Raw genomic sequence first — 27,953 nt, 5'->3', positions numbered from 1 at the left:
ATCAATAAAATTCCTGAAATTCCTAACCGACGCACGTGACTTCAATTGCAAGCTATTCTAAAACGCCAAACAGCTGATTCGACAACCGCGTAAAACCCTACTGCACGCAATACAAGTAAAAACTTAAAATCTACCTAACACGCAACGGAACCGGTAGCAGACGCGAAGCACACGAGTTGGTTACACTTCTGGTGTCTGACCAGAGAACCACAGTTAAAATACCCACGTCGCTCTAAAAGCCCTATTATTGTGCAAATGCACCTGAAACTAATGACACAATAAATCAATAAAATTCCTGAAATTCCTAACCGACGCACGTGACTTCAATTGCAAGCTATTCTAAAACGCCAAACAGCTGATTCGACAACCGCGTAAAACCCTACTGCACGCAATACAAGTAAAAACTTAAAATCTACTTAACACGCAACGGAACCGGTAGCAGACGCGAAGCACACGAGTTGGTTACACTTCTGGAGGTCCAGGTGTAGTAGTAGGGCAGGGGGGGGTGGTGTATTATCCCCAGGTCCAGGTGTAGTAGTAGGGCAGGGGGGGTGGTGTATTAACCCCAGGTCCAGGTGTAGTGGTAGGGCAGGGGGAGGTGGTGTATTATCCCCAGGTCCAGGTGTACTAGTAGGGCAGGGGGGGTGGTGTATTATCCCCAGGTCCAGGTGTACTAGTAGGGCAGGGGGAAGTGGTGTATTAACCCCAGGTCCATGTGTACTAGTAGGGCAGGGGGGGTGGTGTATTATCCCCAGGTCCTGGTGTACTAGTAGGGCAGGGGAAGGTGGTAAGTTATCCCAAGGTCCTGGTGTACTAGTAGGGCAGGGGGAAGTGGTGTATTATCCCCAGGTCCAGGTGCAGTAGTAGGGCAAATGGAGGTGGTGTATTATCCCCAGGTCCTAGTGTACTAGAAGGGCAGGGGGAGGTGATGAATTATCCCCAAGTCCTGGTGTAGTAGAGCGGGGGGGGGGGGGGGGGTGTATTATCCCGAGGTCCCAGCATAGCAGTAGGGCAGGGGGAGGCGGTGTATTATCCCCAGGTAGGTCCAGATGTAGTAGAATAGCAAGAGGAGCGGTGCATTATCTCCAGGTCCTGGAATAGTAGGACAGGAGGAGGTGGTATATTATCCCTAGGTCCTGGTGTACTAGTAAGGCAAGGAAAGGTGGTGTATTATCCCCAGGTCCTGGAATATTAGGGCAGGGGGAGGTGGTATATTATCCCCAGTCCCTGGTGTACTAGTAAGGCAAGGAAAGGTGGTGTATTATCCCTAGGTCCTGGTGTACTAGTAGGGCCAGGGGGGTGCGGTGTATTACCCCAGGGTCCTGTTGTAGCAGTAAGGCAAGAGGAGCGGTGTATTATCTCCAGATCCTGGTGTAGTAGTCAGGTAAGGAATGGTGGTGCATTATCCCCAGGTCCTGGTGTTGTAGTAAGGCAAGGAATGCTGGTGCATTATCTCCAGGTCCTGGTGTACTAGTCGGGCAGGGGAGGTGGTGTATTATCCCCAGGTCCTGGAATATTAGGGCAGGGGGAGGTGGTATATTATCCCCAGGCCCTGGTGTAGTAGTAATGCAAGGAAAGGTCGTGTATTATCCCTGGGTCCTGGTGTACTAGTAGGGCCGGGGGGGTGCGGTGTATTACCCCAGGGTCCTGATGTAGCAGTAAGGCAAGAGGAGCGGTGTATTATCTCCAGATCCTGGTGTAGTAGTCAGGTAAGGAATGGTGGTGCATTATCCCAAGGTCCTGGTGTTGTAGTAAGGCAAGGAATGGTGGTGCATTATCTCCAGGTCCTGGTGTACTAGTCGGGCAGGGGAGGTGGTGTATTATCCCCAGGTCCTGGTGTAGTAGTAAGGCAAGGAAAGGTGGTGTATTATCCCCAGGTCCTGGTGTTGTAGTAAGGCAAGGAAAGGTGGTGTATTATCCCCAGGTCCTGGTGTTGTAGTAAGGCAAGGAAAGGTGGTGTATTATCCCCAGGTCCTAGTGTACTAGTAGAGCAGGGGGAGTGGTGTATTACCCCAGGGTCCTGGTGTTGTAGTAAGGCAAGAGGAGCGATGTATTATCTCCAGGCCATGGTGTAGTAGTAGGGCAAGGGGATGTGGGGCATTATGCCAGCCATTAGCAACACTTGCCATTATTAAGCTTCTTCTACATTAAAACTAAATTTTTAAAAAACTCACTTTATTCTTGGTAAATGGACTGCATTTATATAGCACTTTTATCCAAAGCGCTTTACAATTGATGCCTCTCATTCGTCAGAGCAGTTAGGGGTTAGGTGTCTTGCTCAAGGACACTTCGACACGCCCGGGGCGGGGTTTGAACTGGCAACCCTCCAACTGCCAGACAATCGGTCTTACCTCCTGAGCCATGTCGCCCGAGGTGTCAACACCTTCTTTTAACTGCTTATTTTTCTTCTAGCCCAGTGATGTGTTGGCCACATCTTTGTCGACAGCTGACTAACATTAGATCATTTTCACAGAAATGTCTTGGCTAACTTTAGGTTACCACTCAATACCACTCCAGCCATAGAAAATCTATGGCTCTAGCAGGTGCAGACCGCAGACACATTTCATCAAAGCATCCAAACAGATCCAGAGATTTGTGGGAGTATTCTGAAGTTATGCGTGTGATGCAACTTCCAGAGAATTTGTCCAGTAAAGTGATCCTGTTTACTCAACACTGACATAATCTACCCGCACTTGGTGAGTCGTCTGGTGCTACTTTCAGAAGCTGAACAGTGAATGCTCAGCCATTTTGTAGTTTTCTGCAGGCGAGAAACAGCAGTCAAAATCGTCCAAATCCACAATGGTAACTCTGCAGGCAGGGCAGGGTAGGTAAACTATCCCAAAACAGTTCTACAAAAACCACTAACTAATAACTCTAACGCTAGATAACAACTAGAATCCTCCAAAATGCAAGTTGGAATTAAAAACAAATATATATTTGTGCAGCAAAGCTGCACCACTCATGCAGGCATATCATCCTGGTGGAAAAATTCCAAATGAACACCGTGGTGGGGGAGGTGAACTTGGTTTCCACACCTTTGAGCAGTGTGGAGCCTCCAGACAGCACGATGTTGGAGAAGAGCGTGCGTCGCAGGTCCATGTCAGACTTCTGGATGGCGAAGGCCAGCACCTCGTGGATGCCCTCGCTCTCATCCCCGATCAGGTCTGGCCGGAACAGCAGCTCTGGGGCCCGGAAACGTGCCGGGCCAATCTGCAGAGGAACCGCACATGCGTCAGAACCACCAAAATCTAAATTTATTTATATAGCGCATTTCACAAACAATTGTCACAAATACGCTTCACAGACAACCGTGGCCTAAACCCCACAGGAGCAAACCTAAAGCAACAGAGGCAAGGAAAAACTCCCTGTGGCAGATGGGAAGAAACCTTGAAAGAAACCAGGCACAAGGGGGGAACCCATCCTCCTCTGGTCGGCTCAGGGTGTTTCTTTGTGTCGAGCGAACACGGTCAGTCAGTCAATGTTCACATTCATCAAATTAGAGGCAGCTAAGTGACAATCCTGAGGTAGCGGCTCAGATAATAGGTGGGGCCAAGTGATGGGGAACGGCAGGCAGCAAGGAAAGACGGACGAAACTGCCAGCACCGCCATCTTGCCTACTGTGGGACTCATACATCTCAGACAGCGACAGCTGGAAACTCTTGGACATCATCAATCTACAGTGCCTGCATCATGTGAGAAACCCTGAAGCAGAACATCACATGATCACCACAGGATTTTTAAATGAATTTCCTGCATAAAAACACATCAGCTAAGTTTACATTTTAAGTATTTAGCAGATTCTCCCTATCCACAGCATCTTAATCAGCATACATTCTTTTTACAAACAGCCCATTAATGCAGCTGGACATTTACTGATGCTTAAGTACCTTGCTGAAGGGTAATGCGCACTAATGGTTTTCTTAGACACTCTGAAGCTCAAACATTTTTTGAACCCCATATCGCAAACCAACAACTAGGGTGAATGACTGCTTTATGCCACTGAATCTTCTCTTAATCCCACCCTCACACACCATATGCAGGGTGCATATCTGCAAAGGAAAGGCCATAAGGTAAGGTGCTACTCATGAGCCGTAGCTGGGTAAAAGTGTGCAGAGGAGGAAAATAATTTAGCCGAGTCCATGAATGCATGGTTCAATTTAGCTCAGCAGGGTTAGAGCATAAAATTGAAATTGGGTAGTGGCTGACTTAGCCATCATAAATTGTTCAGTGGCGGCCATGGATTGTACAGTAGCTGGATGGAGCTTCTATCCAATTGTTTCTTCTGGGTTTTTGGCCGCAGAGACTACATTTACTCAGTGTGTTGGCAATCTTTGGATTGCATAACTTCATCTTCTCAACTTCATTTTCCCTGGGGCTCCTGCCCCAACCTTGCACTGTGTTCATGGGATCACTCCAGCCCTGTCCCTCACACTGGTTGCGGACCGCTGAAGCCCTGTTCCTCCCCTGCCCATGCTGTGACTCAGCCTGGAGCTCCAGTTGCATCACCCTGCATCACCCTCTAAACTACACTATACTGAACTGTACAATTTGGACTTTACCACTCCAGTTGGTTTATTACCTGAATTGTAACCAGCCCAACCCATTCTATGTGCTGTGATAAAATTATTACATATCTGTTATATCCATTCTATTACTACTTTACACCTGGCCGGCCAGCAGAGGATGGGCTCCTCCTCTACAGCCAAGTTCCTCCCGAGATTTCTACCCATTAGGTAGTTTTTTCTGGGTTTTCTCCCGACCAGTTTTTTTACCTGATGTGCTTGCTATTTGGGGGCTCAGGCCTGGTTTTTGCTGTTTTCAGCCACTCCGTAAAGCATCTTTTTGACAGTTTTCTATAAAAAGTGCTGTAGAAATAAAATAGATTTAATTTGATTTGATTTGTCGGGAGGAGTCGGGTTTCGTGCACTGACATCCAGCGTGCTTCCATCGGGTAGGGTGTACTGTGCCTTCTCTGTCTCCAGGGTCTCGTCCTTCTGAGGGTTCAGGGACAGGTAGCACGCTCTCTACAGAAAGGGATGAGAAACACAGAGATCATTCTCACACCTCAGGCAGGAGGAGACTCCCTGTTCCCAGGGCAGGAGCACCAACTGTCACAATTATCATTTGGTTTTTTAAGGACTTTACGGCATTATGAAATAACATGTTTTTACAAGGTTGTGTGACTAACAGCCTATGGCAGTTCCACCCATTATCGGTACATGAAACCATGGCAGCAGACTACATATTAACACAGCTGGGACATGAATCGTGCATAGCTTCGAACACATACATTAAGTAGATCTATGGATAAATTAATGACTGGTGAAGACCAAGTCTTCTCTATGTGTTGTGCGTTGTACTCAAAATAATTCCACTGATTTTGCCAACCACCAATTACTCTTAGATCTGGGTCTAAAAATGTGTACTATCCCTTTAAATTGGTCTGCTATACAAATTGAACGGCGAGTTTTACTTTATCACATCATGCTAATTAATAAACTAATTTCTCATGCTAAACTAATTTCTCTTTGAGGATTAACAGCTTCCAAAAGCACACTAACCTACTACAAAGATGTTCATAGGTATACCTCTTTGATGGTGCGGACCACCTCAAACTCGGCAGAGGTGTGGAAGTCATAGCCCTCCTTGCGCAGGAGCAGACGCAGGAATCGGGAGATGTCACGACCAGCGATGTCCACACGCATGATGGAGTGGGGGATGGCAAAGCCTTCATAGATGGGCACGGCGTGGGTCACCCCGTCACCCGCATCCAGCACCACACCTGTCGTCCGCCCTGTGGCGTACCTGCCAAATGACAGCAGGACCCTCCCATTAGCCGCTGTGTGTGCGCAGGGCAAAGCCTTCCTTCTGAGCTTAACATCTTTCTACAGAGGTTTCCACCATAACCCCGCGTTAACTCTTTTGACCAGTTGCCGGAAGTCCATTCATTCTCTATGCAGCTAAGCAACGTCCAGCAACCCGAGCAACTGGCCAACTGAGCAGCCAGTTGCCTGAAAAATGTTGCCTATAGTCTTGGGGGGATTGCACATCAACAGCCAGTTAAGAGTTTTGGGCTTCTGATTTCTCCAACCGATATGACAACATTTTGTGAATTATTATTCTGCTCAGTAAGGAAAAATGGACAAACAACTTGTCATTATAGTACAATTACACCCAGTGTTATACAACGTTAAAAAAAATGACGCTTGGACGGCAGATTCACCTTGCTAGCTATCTAGTGAGAGAGCGATATGGAGAGATAGCTAGCCAGCTAGTCTAGTGAAGGGAATAAAGAGGTCTAACTAGGTGGCTATCTAATGAGAGAGAGAGAGAGAGAGAGAGAGATATGGACAAGGAGATCGCAGTAACAAATATTTGTCAGTGTCCAGACATAACTATAAAAACAAAAGGAGATGATATGTGGCTATATGGCAAATATGTCTTTTTAATGATGCCATTATTTCTTTTCAATAATATGCTGCTGCACGAGACCACCAAGATGATACATAGGGAAGCTCCTGCACCCCCCCTCAGCCTAGTAAACTTGAGCAACCCATCGACCCAGTTGCTCGCTGTGTTAACGCAGGGTAAGGCACAAAGGATTCCTGGGTGCCACAAGGCTGGATGTTCTCGGCAAACCAGGAACATATTTTCCCAATTTTTGTGTTCGTTCCACACATTTCCATTCCTTAGACATTTTTGTAAGATAAAAAAAGCGTGGTTTATAAAAAGAAACCTCACAAATCCTCCATGACATTCTATTTTACATGTGCTTTTTGGTGCTAATGTGTTAAATATTGCAGCCTGGTTGTTGGTAAAGGTATCATTAGAAATCCCTGCACCAGACAATACCACACACACAATACACCCATGCATAATCACCCAAATAATAAAGGCCAGCTAACCTAATAGCCATGTAGCTATCACGTTTTAGCACATTATGGAAAGGACAGCTGGGTGGGGAGGACAGTATGTATGACACTGAGGGAAGGAAGAGGAGGTCCTCACAGGCTGAGCACGGCCTGCATGGAGATGAATAGCGCCGGAACATTAAAGGTCTCAAAGAAAACCTCAGCTGCCCGCTCACGGTTTTTACTGGGGTTCAGGGGCGCCTCTGTCAGCAGCACAGGATGCTGGGAAAACAAAAAATGGGGAGGGAAAGAGAGAGGGAGGGAGAGTGAGAAAATTTTGGTTTGTCCGGCCAACATACCACAAATGAACTCATCTGAATTTAGCTGGAATGCATAGAACCACCGTCCCCCCTGCTTCGGACTCCACAGCTGCTAATTTACAGAATTACTGTTAATTTACAGCAATAAACAGAAAAAATAAAGCCGTGAAGGGGGTGCAAAGCAGGAAAAACTTAATTGAAGAAACTCAGTATCTTTCACTGAAGAAACTCAGTATCTTTCACTGAAGAAACTCAGTATCTTTCACTAAAGATACTCAGTATCTTTCACTGAAGAAACAAAGTCGTCCCGTCAAAATCTTTTCCCTTCAGAGAAATATGTAAAAGTAAATTTAGCAATAAAAAAACATGGACAGCCAGGGCAGTCATATGCAAAAACAATCCAATCCATATACAGGTAAATAAAAAATGACTAAACTAAATAATGAAAAGACCCAGAGCACACAGCTTTACAGTTATTAGCGTGTTTAATAAGTAGGACAAAACAAGACTGATGTTTGTTTTGTTGATGATCTCTGATGTCTTGAGTATATTTAGTGTGGGGGTAAATTTAGATACGGGGCTGGGGTGTGTCTCTGATGCAAAGGAGGTTGGGGCTCCTGAAAAAAGGCCACACCTCCTCAGAGAAGGTCTGCAGCTGCTCCTTTGAGTAGACGTAATGCCAGATACGCTCCATATCATTCCAGTCCTTCACTATGCCGTGCTCCATGGGATACCTCACAGACAGCAGCCCCCGGTGCTCCTGCAGGGAAAGGGGGGCAGCAAGAAAGGGATATTGGAGAGAGGGATGGAGGGAGTGAGGCAGAGAGAGAGGACGATGGAAAGAGAAAGTGATTGACAGAGGAAGGCAGGGATAAAAAAGGGCAGAACCGCAGTGACACGTGATACCCTGCCATTGGCCAGCTTCAACATTACCCTTTGTTAATTCTTCTGCTGATGATCAAACTTTACTTATTCCTATAGGGAAAAAAAGTGGCCAAGCTGCCGGTTATTGAAGTGATATCATTTCATGATCAGAATCGGTATTGGCCAGAAATTTTTATATTGGTGGGATGCATTTGGTGTACATCAGGGATCCACTGATATAAAAATTCCGATTATTTAGTGAAAACATTGACTGATTGTTTGGTGGTTCTGCTTACATAAGTGTTATGATCAATTATTTAAAATCTTTCCATACTAAAAAACCAAAAATTTGTTTTACACAACTTTAAAGTAATACAAACATTTATTTATAACATTTCTTCACATTCATCCAACTTAAAACAAATTCCTCCAACTGAAAGTGCATTCCTGAATTATCAGTGTTTTTTCTAGAATTTTTCCCAGGCCCGGTGGTATGCAGATAAACGCCAAAACAGATGCGGCATGCAGGGTGGCATATAGATGCGGTCGGATGGTGCAGCAGGCAGTCCGCAATTTATTTTCTTGCAAATTTCTGTTGGCGCTGTATGTTCATGACTTAAAACAAAATGATCACAAGCACTGAACTTAATATGCTGCACTTACAGCATAAAAATAAGCTGAATAACCTATGTCATATAATAATTAAGACTCCACAATTGCATACAAATCAATTTTACCAATTTGACCAACTTGTGATAATGAACTTTTTTTTTTAGAACATTCAATAATAATACATTAGATCAAATTAATTTACATTTGATTATATTAATGTGCCAGGGAGATGTTCGGGTCATGTATTTTTTTGTCTATTTTCATGGAGGAAAAAAGGCATTCTCAAATTAATTTGGTTATTGATTTCCAAATGAATAATATGGTGTTATTTTTAGCATTTTATGGAAATGAATATGGGAAAAAAAACAAAGTGCAGTTATTTTGTATCCGACATGCAAACGTAAGCCCTTGGATTACAAAATACATGACTTTTTTCCTTTCGATTGACATAAACAGAGTTGACCATTGACCAATGGACGACTATGCGAATTGTTAGTTTTCTCGGCCAATACTGATCATAGGCAAATATATCGTTGCGTCCCTAGTTTGTAAAGGTGAGATTTTTCATTTCATGTTACGAGAAGAGGACGTGTGGTTGTCCTACTTTGATCCTTTAACTGACCTTCAGGATTCTTCAAGTAATTTCCACATCATTTTATCATAGTGTGAAAATAAAACTTAGGGCCACAGAAAAGTTGAATGTGAGGGTGTACAAGTGGGTTACCTCTGCTTTGGGGCCAATGAAAAGATCCCCTTCGAGTGCACCTGCCATTACACGTACATGCTTGGGACGTCCCACACTAGAATTGTAAATCATAAAACAAAAAGACTGCGTCATTATCATCCAGACACTTCCTCCCGACACACATGTAGATTAACCACAACCAGTCAAACACAAGAACACAATATATTACATACTGGTGTAAAAGCGGTACAAGGAAAAGCAGGGTTTCCCCTTCAATACATTAGGTGGGGCAGCCCACCTCACCCTGCCAAATGTATTAAAAATTTAAAAAGGCAATGTCATTGTCTGAATAGAAATTTACTATAATTAAAAATTCAATAGCAAATTTGTTTGCGCAAGCACTCCATTTTGTGATTTCATAAATTATCAAAGATTTAATACGCTACATTCGTGGTGTGTGGACACCCCTTGATCAGTAACCAACTCCAGGTATGAAGTCACAGTGTTTTGATCTCATTGCAATTGGCTGATAGGCCACACATAGATGAGAGGACTTGTTTACGTCAGGAATTCTCAGCCTATTCAATGTTCAGGTCCCATAACATAATTTGTTGATGTTAAAGATATTCTATCAAATTTAAAATAAAAAAAAAATAAAAATAAAAATAAAAATAAAAAATAATAATAATAATAATAACAATAATCATAATAAAGAGTCTACCTATGTTGGTTATGCTGTTTAATTTTCAGACCTGAATTGAATGTGAGCTATTTGGCACAATTTGTTGACTGCGAGGCATATGTTGTGTTTTTTCACAGAACAAACAAGTCTAGGCTAATATGTAGGCTACTGAAAAAATTGCATTGGCTACAATAGCAGCAGTGGATGCTGCTGATCCGTATGTTATGATCTTTGAGATACTCTTTTCTATGCACCCCATATATCAGAACAAATCATTCTAGCCCTGAGATTTACTCAGGGCTGGAACTTCGGGGGTCGGATAATCTGATTTCTGATATGGTTCTGCATTTGTAAATAAACTTCAACCAATAGATTATGCCTATCAGTTTAGTAGCCAACTTTTTAACTTCTAAATTGCACTGGTTAAAATGAACTAACGTGCAGGCCAGCAAATAGGCTAATACGGTACACCCTGGGGCAATATTACCTTTTCTAACCATCCCCAGCACGTCCCTCCCAACATAGTCTGCTAAAATAATACGTCCATAATTACTGAATGAGTAGAAATAACATATGTGAATGAAAGCTCAAAAAACACACAAGTTACATCATATGCTAGCTACGTTTGTCAGTTGATAACTAACCATACAAAGTTCAAATAAAAGTAGTATACATTCAAAAGTAAATGTTACTTGCAGTAAAAAGAATCAAAGGAATGCAACAAAAAATGCTGATTATAAGAGCATATTGTTGAATTTAGCCAGTGATCATGACATTTGCCATTGAGCGCTTAAAGAACACGACTGCTTGCTCTAGCTAGCTGGCAGGGCTAGCACCTCATACAGCCATGCAGCTCTTGGCTAGCAGGGTTGATGAGCAGTCTCCTGGAACAGACAGGAGCTATGAAGCAAATTTTAAATTGCCATTGACTAGCAAATATGTTATTTTGTTCCAGCACTAAAATACTTGCTTAACTTTTCATTCATTATTCATCTGGCAATTTCAACATTAGCCACTTAGCACACTATCTAGCTAAGGTTAGTTAAAAACATATTTTATTAAGAACCTCTTGCTTACTAGCTAGATATGGGTAATGCAACTAGCCATTCCACTCACAGTTCCAGTCAAACAGCTTACGATCTGTCTTCATAGCTAGGGAAGTTGAATGTTCTGCCTGCAATGTAATCACAATGGGAGTTCCATGCACACACATGAAACAAAATTGGCATCTGGGCTCACTTTAACAGGTCATTTAACAAGTAAATATACAAAATCAGAGTAGATAGAGCTATTAAATAGTTCCAAAGTGTACCGACAGTTCAGAAATGTTACTTTTTTACTTTAGAAGTCAAAGATTATTATGCAAACTTGACTGTTTATGAGCATTTGTGCCTGCTCTTAACACTTCACCAAAATAAGTGGGGTCATTATAAAAATCTAACCACAATTAAGGCATTATTACTCATTTCACCACAAAAAAAAAAAAACTTACTGTGAAATGTTTCAAATGTTAATTGTTTATTATTTATTGAAACATTTGTATATGTAGATGTCCTAAAAACATTACAGCTGCCAGCTTCTTGAGGGACTACTGCCATTTCAGAAGCGATATGGCACCAAAAAAACAAAAACAAAAAAAAAAAAAAACCAGATGCTCACTATCTTATTCAAAATAAACCCAGAAGAGATTTTGTTTTGCTGAAATTAAATGTTATTCAAATTGCAGCCCTGTCTTGACACCATCCTGATTGTTCAATTCAGATTTGTCCAAGTTATGCAGGGGAAGAGGCCCTATAATGTTTTTTTTTTGTTGCCATTTTCTCCCTAATTTAGTCGTTATACCAAATTTGGCAAAATTAATAAAAAGTTTCTTCTAATAAACCGTAAGTCCGATTGGTCCGAAATTGCCCATGTTCATGTATGGTGCATGTCTCCCTATATGGTGTTAACAGCTGTTAACAGGGAAGCTAATGCTATTATAACGCTTTAAAACTCATCTTCTAATGAACGCTTTACCTGATTGCATCACCATCGCACATGTGTACTCTTGGGTATTCTCTCCATCAAGGGTGATAAGGACAAGTTGTTTCATTAAAAATTGTGTGATTTGTGGCATGACAAAGTTAGCACTTTATGCTAATGCACATTCATATTTCAATGTAATGTTTCTAATGAACCGGACGTTGGACCGTCTCACGCACGGGTATGTAGATTGTCCAAAATCCTTAAATCTATGCCGCTTGGACTCTTTTCTCCTTCACCTAGTATTTACCCAGCTTGGACATGTTCGTAGGGCCCTGCATTGCTGCTTGCACCTATATTTTTACATTGATATTTTCTCCAAAATCGTGTCTACAGTATGGTATAAACGATTTTAGTTTTATGGATGGGTGTTTTTTGTATTAGGGTGAAAAGGGGTACATGAGCCTAGTTGATTCCAGTCCCCAATTTCAATTGTTGATTGCAGTCCCCCAAATGGAAATTTGAAGCCACAGGCAGCTATGTTCAGCAATGAAACAGGTCGTTCCTGCGAAAGGGCATCCGTGCCCAGCGAACCTACCCTGGGTAAATAAAGGTTAAATAAAATAAATATGTTTGAGACAGAGACATTTTGGCACGTATTGCGTTTTGAGAGTACACTAAATGTGTTCTCATTAAATGTCGCAACCAATAACAATACATACCTGTAAAGGCGTACAGTATATGAGTTTTACTGTACGAATACCAGAAAATATTGCTTCAAGTTGAAGGAAAACAGATAACGCCACACTAAAAGTCACACAGGTGATGATGCATTTCCCTCCAACAACAGTGATTACAAGAGGAGGGAAGCGGCTAATTTTTTAAATCATATTATAACAACCATTATATTCTGGAAAGTTCATGATTTATAAGTTGTTAGTTAATTATACTGTAGCATTTTTGACATTATGCATGAAGAACAAACTGTCAAAATATGTTTTCTGAAAGATCGTCAAAACAGGTTTGACCTTCCTATCATAGCAGTCTCCGGGAACACTCAGACAGGAACAATGAAGTTTTAACTAGCTGGCGACCAACAAATTAGCACCATTATTTCTGATCCAGCACTCAAGTGCTTGCTTAACTTTTATTCATTATTCATCTGGTGATTGTGACATTAGCCACTTAGAACGCTATCTAGCTAACGGTAGCTAGTTAACCCCTAGTTAACACCGGCACGCCTAGATTGCTCAACTCAGACATTCATTGCTCCTGAAACCAAACTATGAGTTGAAAACACAAACTCTATTTTCTAGTTTTATTAGTACATGATACATGACAGCTATGCCGAATACAAAGATTCGCAGCACCACAATTGTCGCGCCGGTCATTCATTTTACAAGCACCCCCTCCCTGCAGTATCATCTGCAACCACACCACCCACCCATGACATAATGGACAATAATGGCTATCTGGGCATTCATAAAAATATTTGAAAAATTTTACCATGTCATTCTACTGTCAATATCTGGGACTAAATATAGAACAAATATACAACCTTACCATTGGTTTTACGTGTAGCAATCCATTTGTGACATACATGCACATTTGTGATGACTGGCTGATGACTTCCAATATAGCTGTGCATCATACCACACGTTGTTAACGGTGTTGCTGCTCTTTTTAGTACAATCTGGCTAGACTGACAATTAATTAACTGAAAAGGTGATAGTATAAGCTTTCCAATGATGTATAACAGGTCTAATTTCACTTTTGGAATAGCATTTTATAGCCCAGCGAAACCAAAGGTTTTATTTCATCATCGCCACCTTACACATTCACTCAGTGTTAACAGTAAAAGTGCACCCGGCAACATTTTATCAATAAGTTTTTGGAAAATATTATTATTCTTGAGAACTTCTGAGCATGGCTAAGACATGTTTTCTGATAGCCCTAGCTGTGATAGTGTTTTCTGGACTAAGTCAGAAGAGGAAAGCAACAGTGTTGATTCTCTGTCTGTCTCTGTCTACTGAACACAGATAAGATTTCATCATCGCTATGTAAGTATTACTGCTCAAAATATTTCAGTTATATATGTTATGTTTTAAACTGAGTGCCTTTAAATAGGTTAGTGGCATTTTATAATGAGGAGTGTTTGTGTTTCATGCACCGGATCTCACGTGAGAGCTGGAACATTGCCAAAACGTGGTGGAGGGTTCAATATTGTTTTAAAGTTGTCCCACCCCCATACAAGAAAACATTACATACTGCAGAGTACAGAAAAACATACAAGAGTTTATGATTACACATTTAGGTACTGTACCACATTGCGTGACAATGTTTTTGAATTATTTTTCTAAATCTGATATCAATGTTTCATCTTAAACCATCATAAGGGGCACATTTATATGCTTTATAATGGACAAAAAGCACTTTATTCATTTTTGGAGAGATTTTGGATATGTTTCTGGACCCCTACATACACTCAACAAAAATATAAACACAACACTTTTATTTTTGCAGCCATTTTTAATGCATTTAAATAAAAAGGATTTGTTCTACGTGCTTATTTCTCTCAAATTTTGCCCACAAATTTGTTTATATCAATGTTAGCCAGCATTTCTCCTTTGTCAAGATAATCCATCTCCTGCACAGGTGTAGCATATCAAGAATAAACCCCATGATCACTACATAGGTGTTTCTTATGATGGGGTCAATAAAAGGCCACCCTAAAACGTTGAGTTTTTTGTTGTTCAACACCATGTCACAGATGCCTCAAGAGTTAAGAGATCATGCAATTGGCATGCTGACTGCAGGAATGTCCTGTAGAACTGTTGCCAGAGTAATGGGTGTTCATTTCTCCACCATAAGCCGCCTCCAGCGTCGTTTCAGAGATTTTGGAAGTTCGTCCAACAGGCCTCACAAACGCAGACACGTGTAACCACACCAGTCCAGGACCGCCACATCCGACTTCTTCACCTGCGGGATTGTCTGAGGCCAGCCACACGGACAGCTGATGAAACAGTTGGTTTACACAACCGTAGAATTTCTGCACAAACTGTTAGAAATCGCCTCAGGGAAGCTCATCTGCGTGCTCGACGTCCTCACCGGGGTCTTGATTTGTCTGCAGTTCGGCGTCACAATCGATGTGAGTGGGCAAGGGCTCACCTTCGATTGCCAGTGGCATGCTGGAGAACGGTCCTCTTCACTGATGAATCATGGTTTCAGCTGTACAGGGCACATGGCAGGCAGCGTGTATGGCGTCGGATGGGTGAGTGGTTTGCTGATGTCAACGCTGTGAACAGAGTGGCCCACGGTGGTGGTGGGGTGTTGGTATGGGCAGGCATATCCTATGGGTAGAGAACTCAAGTGGATTTTATCCATGGCAATTTGAATTCACAGAGATATTGTGATGAGATCCTGAGGCCCATTGCTGTGCTATTCATCAACTGCCATCACCTCATGTTTCAGCATGACAATGCACGGCCCCATGTTGCAAGGATCTGTACACAATTCCTCGAAGCTGAAAATGTCCCATTTCTTCCATGGCCTGCATACTCACCAGACATGTCACCCTTTGAGCATGTTTGGGATGCTCTGGACCGGCGCATACGACAGCATGTTCCAGTTCCCACTAATATCCAACAACTTTGTACAGCTATTGAAGAGGAGTGGGACAGACTACAATCAACAATTTGATCAATTCAATGCGAAGGAGATGTGTTGCGTTGTATGAGGGTCACACAAGATACTGATCAGTATTCTGTTCATTTCATGGTATCTTCTTTTTTGGGGAATCTGTGACTAACAAATGCATATCTGTATCCCCAATCACATGAAATCAGTAGATTAGTGCTTAATGAATCTATTTCAGTTGACTGATTTAAGTTTATTCCCTTTGAAGTCAATAAAATCGAAATTGATAAGTGTTGCATTTATATTTTTGTTCAGTATATTTTAGACCACTGTGCTGACGAAAAGCTTGTAATTCCCACTTGAAAATGATGCAACAGTGAGTTTCTTGAATAAAAACAGTTGATTTGGAGTGAAATGCATGATTATGTTGTGATTTACAGAAATGCATAATTTAGACATTTTGGCTGGATTTGGAGACACTGGGTACACTGCTTAGTTTTTGCATCATAGAACTTTAGTAGTTCTACATATCCACTCTTAGATTTTAATTTTATGCACTCGTGGTCAAGGACCCATGATAGCAGCAGCACCCAGGCCCCCCCCAGGTCCGTGATCACACCTGCATACCCCCAACCCAACCCCACCCAATGCCCCAGGTCAAGCTGCACCACCCCTCCACCCCACTTACAAAGCCATCCACGGGAAAACACTCAAAAACAGAACAGTCTGCTTACTAGTTTGGAAAACAGTATTTGGGGATCTGGTCTCCAGCAAAGCCAGCCTTGATCACACCTGAACCCTGAAAACAGAAAACAGACAAGGGTGGGGTGGGGGCAAGAGAAAAAGAGATAAGACATGAATATGGTGTTGTTCCTGGTGGATGGCGTTACAAGGCTTAGAGCAACCAGACCTTTCAGCCAAAGCCCTTATATTGTGTTGTGCTCCCAGACCATGAATTCTGGTCAGACATGAGTCAGACATGAGATATCACCTCAGGATGCAGTAAATGCACACACGTGGGCCCTACTCAGTACGTTTACATGCACAGTTGAAATCTTTAGCCAAAGATGAGATTTAATTGGATTATTGTCGTTGTCCCAATATACATGACTCGGAAAGAATCAAATTATTGACCGAGGTGTGTCTGACGAAGGCTTCTTATAAATCCTGCTTTCTCCAATTTTGTCGCAACTTTTTTTGAATATTTTGTCATTCCACGTTTTTCTTCCATCCATTTATTTTAGGATATTTAACTCCTTCAGTTGCGATTGCATGAAGTTGGTCTCCTCGTCCGTCCAGAAATGTGTGTTTTTCGCCATGATACTAGGGAGGGCAAAACAGAGCTTTAGAATGTCGCCAGCAGTGTATGTGCGTGAGCTCGACAATGCATTTCTCATGGAGAAGGTCGTTTGTTTCCTTTTTTTAAGTTCATTACAGTGGTGATAGAAGTGACAATAATTAAGTGGTACTGTGCTGTTAGCCTTTATTGATCCCCGTACAAGGTTAATGTGAAGTAGCTAGCACAATCGGACTGCAATAACCAATAAAAATGTACTTTGAATGGTACTTGCTCAATCTAACGGCAAATGTGAAAAAACATTCGATTATAGTCAGCGGCACCAATATTTTCTGTCACACCCTCAATAAACAACAAAAGTCCCAGTAGAATATTGAATTAAATCTTTTAAAGTTATATATTTTCTGAAACATTATCGACTCCGTTTGGCCACAGTAGTTGCTATGTAAATTATGGAACATGCGCAGAACGCCTAGTCCAATTTCAGGCCGATTGAAGCATATACATTACATGCCGTAGTAAATCGACTACTGTGGCCAAGCGACAAAGTTGCGACAAAATTGGAGAAAGCAGGATTTATAAGAAGACTTAGTCAGACACACCTCGGTCAATAATTTGATTCTTTCCGAGTCATGTATATTGGGACAACGACAATAATTCAATTAAATCTCATCTCATAAAGATTCAAGGACTTAAAAACTTAAAAACATTAAACACCATTTTTATCCTTTCAGCTGCATGTAAGGATTGAGTAAATATAGGAGGGTGATGATCAGTCAGGCCAACTCAATTCCTTCTGCATTAACTAAAATCAAAGAAAAGATTAATACAATGTTTTAAATATATCTTGACTCTTAACACAAAAATTCAGTAAACATGGTAAAGGTTTGTTGTAAGTTAACAATTTTGCTTTTTACGTGGCCATAATGCCAGACACATGTCCTTGAATTTTAGAATTTTGCCAAACAAGCCTGCGGTACTACCTAATAATTCTCATTCACATTTGCAAATGAGTGCAGTTTTGGTGATTTTTTCTTTATTTTTATTTTTTATGAACACAAATCAGGAGATTCTGAACTGTGGTGGAGAGCACTAAAATCAGCACCACCGAATAGAGGCCCCCCTAATGAACATACTGCTACACCTTTCATATTTGGACATTTAAACCAGGATGAATTTAGCTGAATTTCTATAAGGAAAAAAGCTTTGTAACGGTCAGGACAGTAACAAAACAAAACAATAAAATCACTGGATTTATACTGAAGCAATGCAGGTACCTTGCTCAAGATAGAAATTACAGCATCTGACCTGGGAATCCAACCTGCAACCTTTAGGCCAGGGATCATCAACTGTGGCCCTCGAATCTAAATCCAGCCCTGGTTTTCTTTCCTCCAGGGTAATTAGTGCTACTGATTGGCCAGACTGTCTTCACACCTGACTCCCAGGCAAAGGGAGGGTGGAAAACCAGCAGTTCTCGCTCCTCGAGGACCATGAGTTGCTGATCCCGGCATTAGGCTGTAATGCTAGTTTCTTACCCATTTTGCTACACTGCCAGCTCGGAAGTGTTTGCTGCTACCCCACTTAATAGAGGAACTGAATGTTCAAACTGGCTTCATTTTGCTGAATTTTTCTTTTGTATTTTAAAGAAAAAAATTAAATGGCTTTGCAACCGTCAGTAGGAGAACACTAAAACCAACTATATATAACAGAAGGCCCCCTACTGGGCACACTGCAACATTTGGATTTAGAAATTTCAAGCTAGATTAACCTCTTAGCGCACAGCCCCTAGTGGTCGGCACGCCGGCGTGCCGAGATTACTAAACTCAAACATTCGGTGCTACTGCAACCAAAGTGTGAGATAAAAACAGAAACGCGTTGTTTTAGTTTCATTAGTAGACAATACATGACAACTATGCCGAAAACGGAGTTTCGCAGCCCCACCTTTGTCGCTCTGGTCGTTCATTTAACACGCACCCCCCTCCCTGCAGTCTCATCTACAAAACACCCCCACCCTTGACATAATGGACAATATTGTCTATCTTGGCATTCATAAAAATATTCTTTCACCACTAAAAAATCGTATTCCGTCATAGCAACAAGATGAACCCGACAAATAGCCCTAAGAAATGCCTATACAGCAGTGAAAACGCTGCTCACTGAATAACGAAATAAACGAGAAAAAGTTTTTTTAAATGATACAATGTCATTCTACAGTCAATATCTGGGACTAAATATTGAATAAATAGGCTACATAACCTTACCATTGGTTTTACGCGTAGAGATGTCCCTTTTGAGACCGAGTGGTCATATATTGTCTTGGACAATCCGTTTATGAAATATATTTCGTACATTTTTGATGCCTGGGTACATTCAAAATAGCCGCTGTTGCCATTTTTAGTACAGTCTGGCTTGATTGACAATTCATTTATTCAGTAGGTGAGAGTATAAGCTTTCTAACAATGTATAACATGTCTAATTTTGAATAGCGTTTTATAGGTCAGTGTAACCAAAAATTTTCTTATCATCGCATTCACTTACAAGTTAAGACGCTGCACCTAACGAAACGTTAACAATTTTCCGTAATTTCTTGGAAAATACTATTATTATTGAGGACTTCTGGGCATAGCTACGCCGTATATTTGCTGATAGACCTATCTGACATCGTTATCTGGAGTAAAACAGAAGCGGATTGAACTTGTTGATTTACTGTCTCTGTCTGAAGACAGATAAAATTTCATGATTGCTAACTAAGTATTACTGCTCAAAAAATTTCGGTTACACGCGTTATTTTTGGATTGAGAGTCTTTAAATAGCCTAGGTTAGTGGTATTATATAATGTGGATATTTCACACTGTAATGTAAGCGTTAGTTAGTAGTTTTTTGAATGCATGCAACAGTAATGGTCAGTGGAGGATACGCTAAAAAGAAAAACCAAAAACAGACCAAAATACACAGAATCCTCATCCGTTTTGTCAGCCAACAAAACATAACATAACAAAAACAAAACAGTATGGGGAGCGACGACAACAACTGGCGCATATTACATTCACAGTAATATTACATCATACAGTGGAAAAGTGGCTTTAGATGGCCCGGCACGTATGTAGAGCTGCAGCGCCTCCGCGCCGCAACTAAAAAAGGCGTCAGACACATATTCCAATCCATTGCTCAGCTTAGCATAGAATGCACATTTCAGAGCGCCTCAGAGACTGATAGAATAATACACATTTAAAATAATAAAAATTATTTTATTATTATATAAACAAAATAAACAAAACAAAAAGCTAAATATCAACTTGCCATCCCTGCTACCTGCGTGCTGCGCGCAGAGTACCGTATTGTTTATTTAGACATTGGCAGACTACAGCATAAATTGCAACTTTTGTTTATGTTCAATATTAGTAATTGCAGTGAGAAACTGCAGCTGTAGACACAAGAAAGTTTGGTATATTATGGTAGCAACAGAATGAAGCAGACTATATATAGCTATATATTTACGTCATTGTTTTATTATTTATTTTATTTATTTGTGCGTTTGCAGAGAAACTCAAATACTATCAATAAAAATGGTTTTGCTATTTCTCAGCATAATGACGGATTCAAAGACTAAATGAACTCACCCAATATTGTCTTCAAATGGATCCATGCCAAAGAAAAGTAATTATTCATCCTCTCAAAAAGCTTCTACTAACAAACTTTTAGTAGTATTCACTCTGGCACTGTTTTCCATTGCTTCCCCAACGCAAGAATTTGGGCGTGATTTGTTGAGATAGTTAAAGCACCATAGATTCACCTGAATGACTAAAGATACATGCCACTCAAAGTTCAGACCCTCCCCTCACTGATAAAAACTAGACCCAATGGTGCCAGATTACTTAGTTCCGTCGCCATGGATGTCTCCTAGCCACTTGCTGTAAAGGCCTATACTGTGTCGTAACACATACGCCGGGCACCCACTGCACGCGTAGCGTAAGCGGCACGTAACCAGCACGGCGAAGCAGCACGGTGCGGTACGTCGTGTGTCTACACGGGTTCCGTTTGTGTCGCGCAAAGGCTTTATTAAAGCTCTATATTCCTAGTAGCTCTTGCAGTCTGCAGTGGGATTACATTGTGTATTTCAAGTTTGTTCAGGACTGTTGATTATGGGTTAAGTGAATACTTGGTGAGAGACCTTTTTCAGTTTGTTAATTTGGCAATATTTTGTTAACTCATGTAAATACGTGAGAAAGTAAACGCTTTAAAGAATTACCATAAGCTTAAATCGCAAAGTAGCCTACATAATAATCAATCTTAAACTGTATTAATTTATTTCCGTGGTTAACAAGCGTGCCAACTATGAAGAATATGTAATGATCATAATAATAATAATAAATAATCTGTAATCAACCGTTGGGAATTCCTGTGTCGTCTTGTTATACACGTCAAAACATTTATATGATCAGATTTAGTAAAATCAGCTAATCATCAAAACGATAGCGTAGCAGTTAAACTTGAAGGGATATGAACACCACAACGCCATGATCACCGGAAGCTTTGAAGTACAAGTGCAATAAAGGCTTGCTTACAACTTCATTTATAAAATAGGTGCATTTTCATCGGCAAGACCACTAAATAACCAGATTTTTTAAAGCTCTGTGGATTATCTGATTTTTATTAACAAGCCCTTTTTGAAAGCACGGCGAGCAAAGACATCGGAGAAGTCAAATAGGCTGAGCAATGGTTGGTTAAAAAATACCTTCCAACACTCAAACTAACAAACCGCTGCTCGGTGCATTCACTTCTACATCATTCAATAGGCTACGTCTTTCTGTGGTGTATTTTCAAATTTACCCCACCCCCTCTGCAAAATAAGTAGCGAAACAAGGTTTGCCTTTTTCCCAGGTTCCAGTTTTTTTTTTTTTTTTTTCCCTGAAAGGACAATACAAAAACGAAAAGGCTTGTATTTTTTAGCCGCTTATAAAATATCTGGGAGGGAACTAGGGACACACCCCCAGTAGCCTAATATAAGGATGAAATATAAATCAGAGCATGTATACCTAGCATTTTAGAGCATATTTCTGTGTATAAACAGGTCATCATGACGCACGGCAAGCAGAAAAATAGAACAGAAGCAAAAAACTATGCTTCAGTTCGCTTGTGTCACACAAGTTTCGCACCCGGTTTGCAGCTGGTATAGCGGACGTCACCCGCTGCCGTTGTGATAACAGTTCTTCAACTACGCTTCACATACGCGCTTTGTGCGCTCGTGGCTGCTACGTGTGCGGTGGGTGTCCGGCTTTAGATGGCATGTCGTAACACTTAGGCGGCCCAGGCGTATGTAGAGCTTCCATGCCCCAACGAAAAAGTCAAAATGGCGGGCAGACAATACGGCAGACATAGGTGGTCCCAATAGCAAAGTTGTAGAGCACATTCAGATGCATAGGTCGATGAAGTTTTGTGTTGATCTGACTTATGGTGTGGGAGTTGTGGCCTTTTACGCATGACTCTTTGTTATAGCGCCACCATCTGGCCGACATAGGTGATTTTTAGTGCCTGAGTAGTGGGGGGCCATAGGAACCCACCTGCCAAATTTGGTTGCTCTAGGACTTATGGTTGCTGAGCCTCAGACACTTTTAGCGGAGAAAAATAAAAATAAAATAAAAAATAAATAAAAAATAATAATAATAATAATAATCCTAACAGATACAATAGGGTTCCACCAGCTTCGCTGCTTGGACCCCTAATAATAATAATAATCCTAACAGATACAATAGGGTTCCACCAGCTTCGCTGCTTGGACCCCTACTAATAATAATTACATTACATTACATTACAGGCAGACACTCTTATCCAGAGCGACATACAACAAATAATAATAATAATAATAATCCTAACAGATACAATAGGGTTCCACCAGCTTCGCTGCTTGGACCCCTAATAATCCTAACCGATACAATAGGGTTCCACCAGCTTCGCTGCTTGGACCCCTAATAATCCTAACAGATACAATAAGGTTCCAGCAGCTTCGCTGCTTGGACCCCTAAACAGCAAATTAACACCTGGCAGGATTTCCAAACCTGAGCGCTGTAATGTTGTCAATGGGATGGAATGTAACATCTGGTGCTGGTTTTAGTGCTTTCCATTGCACAATTGATAATTTATAGAATTTTAGAAAACTGAAAAAGGTATATAAAATTAAAACCAGCATATTAAAAAAAGTCATCCACCAGATGCAAAACGTCCAAACCTAAAAGCTGTACTGTGGTCGTCATGCATTCCTTGGACTGTGAAGTAAACTTAAGAGCTATTATACATACACTCACTGGCCACTTTAATAGGTACAACTGCTCGTTAACGCAAATATCTAATCAGCCAATCACATGGCAGCAACTGAATGCATTTAGGCATGTAGACATGGTGAAGACAATCTGTTGAAGTTCAAACCAAGCATCAGAATGGGGAAGAAAGGTGATTTAAGTGACTTTGAACGTGGCATAGTTGTTGATGCCAGACAGGCTGGTTTGAGTATTTCAGAAACTGCTGATCTACTGGGATTTTCACACACAACCATCTCTAGAGTTTACAGAGAATGGTTTGAAAAAGAGAAAATAACCAGTGAGCGGCAGTTCTCTGGGCAAAAATGCCTTGTTGATGGCAGAGGTCAGAGGAGAATGGCCAGACTGGTTCTATCTGATAGAAAGGCAACAGTAACTCAAATAACCACTAGTTACAAGCGAGGTATGCAGAAGAGGATCTCTGAACGCACAACACATCGAACCTTGAAGCAGATGGGCTACAGCAGCAGAAGACCACACCGGGTGCCACTCCTGTTGGGCTCTACAAAATTGGACAATAGAAGATTGAAAAAACGTTGCCTGGTCTGATGAGTCTCGATTTCTGCTGCAACATTCAGATGGTAGGGTCAGAATTTGCGTAAACAACATGAAAGCATGGATCCATCGTGCCTTGTATCAATGGTTCAGGCTGGTGGTTGTGGTGTAGTGGTGGTGTGGGGGATATTTTCTTGGCACACTTTGGGCCCCTTAGTACCAATTGAGCATTGTTTAAACGCCACAGCCTACCTGAGTATTGTTGCTGACCATGTCCATCCCTTTATGACCACAGTGTACCCATCTTCTAATGGCTACTTCCCCACATTCTCCACCTTCTCCCCACTCTCTCTCCCTGATGTCTCCCAACTCTTGCTCTCCCACCGTCCCACCACCTGTGCCCTTGATCCCCTCCCCTCTACCCTCCTCCAGCTGATCTCACCAGAGATCATCCCCTTCATCGCCCACCTGATTAACTCCTCCCTGACTTCTGGCACCTTCCCGTCATCTTTCAAAAGAGCCCACATCACCCCCATTCTGAAGAAACCAACACTGGACCCCTGCCTCACCCAGAACTACAGACCGGTATCCCTTCTTCCATTCCTATCTAAAACTCTCGAACGTGCTGCGTCTAACCAACTTTCCTCTTTTCTTTCTAAGCATAACCTCCAAGACCCTCAGCAGTCTGGTTTCAGACCCGGTCACTCGACGGAGACTGCCCTGCTCTCCGTCACTGAGTCTCTCCACGCAGCACACGCAGCATCCCGTTCATCTGTCCTAATTCTTCTTGACCTCTCAGCTGCCTTCGACACCGTTGACCATCCTACACTTCTGTCTTCCCTGACAGAATTGGGAATTTGCGGACCAGCCCTCAACTGGATTGCGTCCTATCTCTCCGGCCGCTCCTTCCAGGTTGCCTGGGCCGGTGCAGTATCAGCTCCTCGTCCCCTCACAACTGGGGTCCCTCAGGGCTCTGTCCTTGGTCCCCTCCTCTTTTCTCTGTATACTAGGTCCCTTGGCCCTGTTATTGCCGCCCATGGCATGTCATATCATCTCTATGCAGATGATATTCAACTTTTCTACTCTTTCTCTCCCACAGACACTCAGGTCTCCGATCGCATATCCGCCTGCCTGAGTGACATCCAGAGCTGGATGACCAAACACCAGCTCAAGCTCAACACAAGCAAAACGGAACTTCTCCATATTCCTTCTCTTACCTCTCCCACTTCTCATCTGCCCATTTCTTTAGGAGACACTCCCCTACACCCTTCGCAGAGTGCCCGAAATCTTGGAGTTGTGCTGGACAACAGGCTGGCACTCTCTGAGAATATCGCGGCAACCACCCGGTCGTGCAGGTTCATCCTGTACAATATCCGCAGAATAAGACCACTCCTCACCAATTATTCCACACAGCTCCTGGTCCAGGCCATGATACTGTCACGTCTGGACTACTGCAACTCCCTCCTGGCTGGCCTCCCAGCATCAGCCACCAGACCCCTTCAGCTCATCCAGAATGCAGCAGCACGTCTGGTTTACAACCTCCCTCGTGACTCCCACGTCACTCCCCTCCTCATCTCCCTCCACTGGCTACCAGTGCAAGCTCGCATCCGGTTTAAGACACTGGTGCTTGCTTTCCAAGCAGTCAAGGGGTCAGCTCCTGGTTATCTGCAGAAGATGATCAGACCCTACAAGCCGGCCAGATCGCTCCGATCGGCTACTACAGGGCGGCTGATTCCTCCCCCAACACGAGCAGCAACAAGGTCTCGACTCTTTGCAGTTCTGGCCCCACGATGGTGGAACGATCTTCCAGTGGAGGTCAGAACAGCAGAGTGTCTGAGCACCTTCAAACGGAAACTCAAGACGCACCTCTTCTCTGTGTACCTCTCTCCTCTTCCCTAAACCCCCTCCCATAACTATTAAAAAAAAAAAAAAAAAAAAAAAAAAAAAAAATTTTGGTTCAGACTATCTTGTTTCTCCTTAATGTATGCTACCATAGTAAAGGCTTTTTATCTGCATTTTGTTCAATGGACTTAAGTGGACTTGATCCTGAGTTTGGTTACACTGTTGTAAGTCGCTCTGGATAAGAGCGTCAGCTAAATGCCTATAATGTAATGTAATGTACTTCCAGCAGGACAACGCGCCATGTCACAAAGCTCAAATAATCTCAAACTGGTTTCTTGAACATGACAATGAATTCACTGTACTCAAATGGCCTCCACAGTTACCAGATCTCAATCCAATAGAGCACCTTTGGGATGTGGTGGAACGGGAGATTTGCATCATGGATGTGCAGCCGACAAATCTGCAGCAACTGCGTGATGCTATCATGTCAATAAGGACCAAAATCTCTGAGGAATGTTTCCAGTACCTTGTTGAATCTATGCTACAAAAAATTAAGGCAGTTCTGAAGGCAAAAGGGGGTCCAACCTGGTCCTAGAAAGGTGTACCTAATAAAGTGGCCGGTGAGTGCATATTAATCGATGGGTTTGACATCTTGCAACTCCTTAGTTTCTGGTCGCTGTACTTTGTAGACAGTTCCTAAACACTTTCTGCGCTGACGGATTTCAACAGAGATCAATGTAATTTCTCATTTTCAAAAGTCATTCTGTAGAAAAAAATAGGTTGTAGTCGACTGCCTACGTTGCCAGGGTTAAGAATTAGCGTTAGTATCTTATTTGGACGTTTCGTTTATGAGCTATTAAATCAGGAAGTCCAGATATCCCAATATAATACTAACTTTACCGCAGTCGTTAAGTATAGGCACGGTCTCTGCCTGTATAACTTGTATAACGCCACTGTTAACAGTTGTCTTTAATGACAGCTATTTAACCAGATATTTATATTGTGATATTCTGATTCACACATGCAATACTAGCAATTAAATTAAGTCTATGCTCATGATATGCAAATGTTTGCAGGGGTTTCTGTATAGATAAGGAGAATCAATGGCCGCGGGCAGACAGCTCAGGAGATGTTGCTCCCACCAGGACTGCAGATCGAGGGAAAACACATTTTCGGTCGTCCTTTATGTCTCTAGACTATGACTTAGGTGACACAAACGACAGCGTTTTGCAGAGGGTTGCGTGATACTTTCCTTTTTTTAAATTAAGGATGCAATGTGAATACAGCTATTTAACGGCTAGCTAGCTGGTTAGCGTTAGGGTGTGGGTGTAGGATGCATTATTTACTTACATTATCAATGACAACAGGCTGGTTAGCTATGATGTCATATGACTCCATGACGAGTTGTTCGCTCTGTAGCGTATTATCACTAACAATCGTTTTTCGTCGATTACCCTCAGTTTGTCAAATGGAAAATAGCCCTGTCACCAAGCGATTTTCTACGAGTCAATAAAGCTCGTTGCAGCAGCAGGGCAATACAGTCTATGGTGCGAACAGTTTTGCTGAGCAGCTACATTACCCAATAGAATAGACACCGAGGTTTCCACGTCACTGCCCTGGGTGCCCTGAGTTCCGGGAGAGAAATTTCCCCCTTAATTTTCACATTGATTTTTCTGCTGTCCCCTGATGAATTTTTCTGATGAAAACATAATCTCATTTAAAAAAAAAACACGTTTTCACCGTAAATTTGTGCCTCGTGAATTTGTGTAGACTATCCTTTAAAAAAAATGTATAAAACATTTTTCCTTTCTTGTCACTCCAAACGAATGATAATCTGTAATAGATAAAAAAATTAATCTGTCTACATGTAAATGTGGGCCTGTCCAATTTAATATCTATATTTGCCAATATTTATTATCAACCACATTTCACATTGAATGGACTATTCCACCTCGACCTTCCTGTGCCTTTGCTTTTTTAAATTCTTTTTATTTTTTATTGGGAATCGTTCAAAAATACGATGTGATACATTAAAACAATGTCAAAGAAAAATTCTGTAAGTACGTATAAGAGACATAAAGCAAATGACATTGATAAACGGAAAGAGCAAAAGAAAGAGCAAAATATAAAAAAGACGCTAGGGGATGCATTTTATATTGATCATAATTACATAAGAACCTTATATAATTGACAAATATTAAAAGTTCTAATGGCCATGTTGTTATTAGATAAAGAAAGTATAAGGATATAATGTCCCATTTCCTTTAAAGAAACACAAAATTTTGGCTTTCTGTTTGTAAATTTACATTTGTGAATATGGAATTTGACAACAAAATTAAGTTAATAAGAAAAAAAGCTTTCTCATCACCAGTACAGAATTCATTGCAGCCAAA

At 41.7% G+C, this 27,953-nt stretch overlaps 1 protein-coding gene across 9 annotated transcripts in view; it reads right to left on the bottom strand.

Moving 5' to 3' along the window:
• Positions 1 to 27,147, bottom strand: part of LOC118212555 (beta-centractin-like) — a 34,553-nt gene extending 7,406 nt beyond the window's left edge. Inside the window, exons 1-10 of one of the 9 annotated variants that reach the window (XM_035390531.1) lie at positions 26,911 to 26,987; positions 16,347 to 16,411; positions 15,145 to 15,326; positions 11,092 to 11,188; positions 9,372 to 9,447; positions 7,806 to 7,931; positions 7,009 to 7,133; positions 5,589 to 5,805; positions 4,932 to 5,024; positions 3,036 to 3,210 (exon numbers count right to left, since the gene is read on the bottom strand). In XM_035390531.1, the coding sequence (XP_035246422.1) occupies positions 3,036 to 3,210; positions 4,932 to 5,024; positions 5,589 to 5,805; positions 7,009 to 7,133; positions 7,806 to 7,931; positions 9,372 to 9,419 (784 nt within the window). In that variant the 5' untranslated portion in view covers positions 9,420 to 9,447; positions 11,092 to 11,188; positions 15,145 to 15,326; positions 16,347 to 16,411; positions 26,911 to 26,987. Of the gene's footprint in view, positions 1 to 1,313; positions 3,211 to 4,931; positions 5,025 to 5,588; positions 5,806 to 7,008; positions 7,134 to 7,805; positions 7,932 to 9,371; positions 9,448 to 11,091; positions 11,189 to 15,144; positions 15,327 to 16,346; positions 16,412 to 26,910 lie in introns of those variants that run through there. The other 8 variants (XM_035390529.1, XR_004762268.1, XM_035390533.1 and 5 more) reach the window with 8 other exon arrangements.
• Positions 27,148 to 27,953: the final 806 nt, after the last annotated feature.

The sequence above is a fragment of the Anguilla anguilla genome, chromosome 14 (assembly GCF_013347855.1).
Source record: "Anguilla anguilla isolate fAngAng1 chromosome 14, fAngAng1.pri, whole genome shotgun sequence".
In the NCBI taxonomy this organism is placed as follows: domain Eukaryota; kingdom Metazoa; phylum Chordata; class Actinopteri; order Anguilliformes; family Anguillidae; genus Anguilla; species Anguilla anguilla.
Note: the sequence above shows the minus strand (reverse complement) of the source record. Positions and strands in the feature narration are given on the sequence as shown.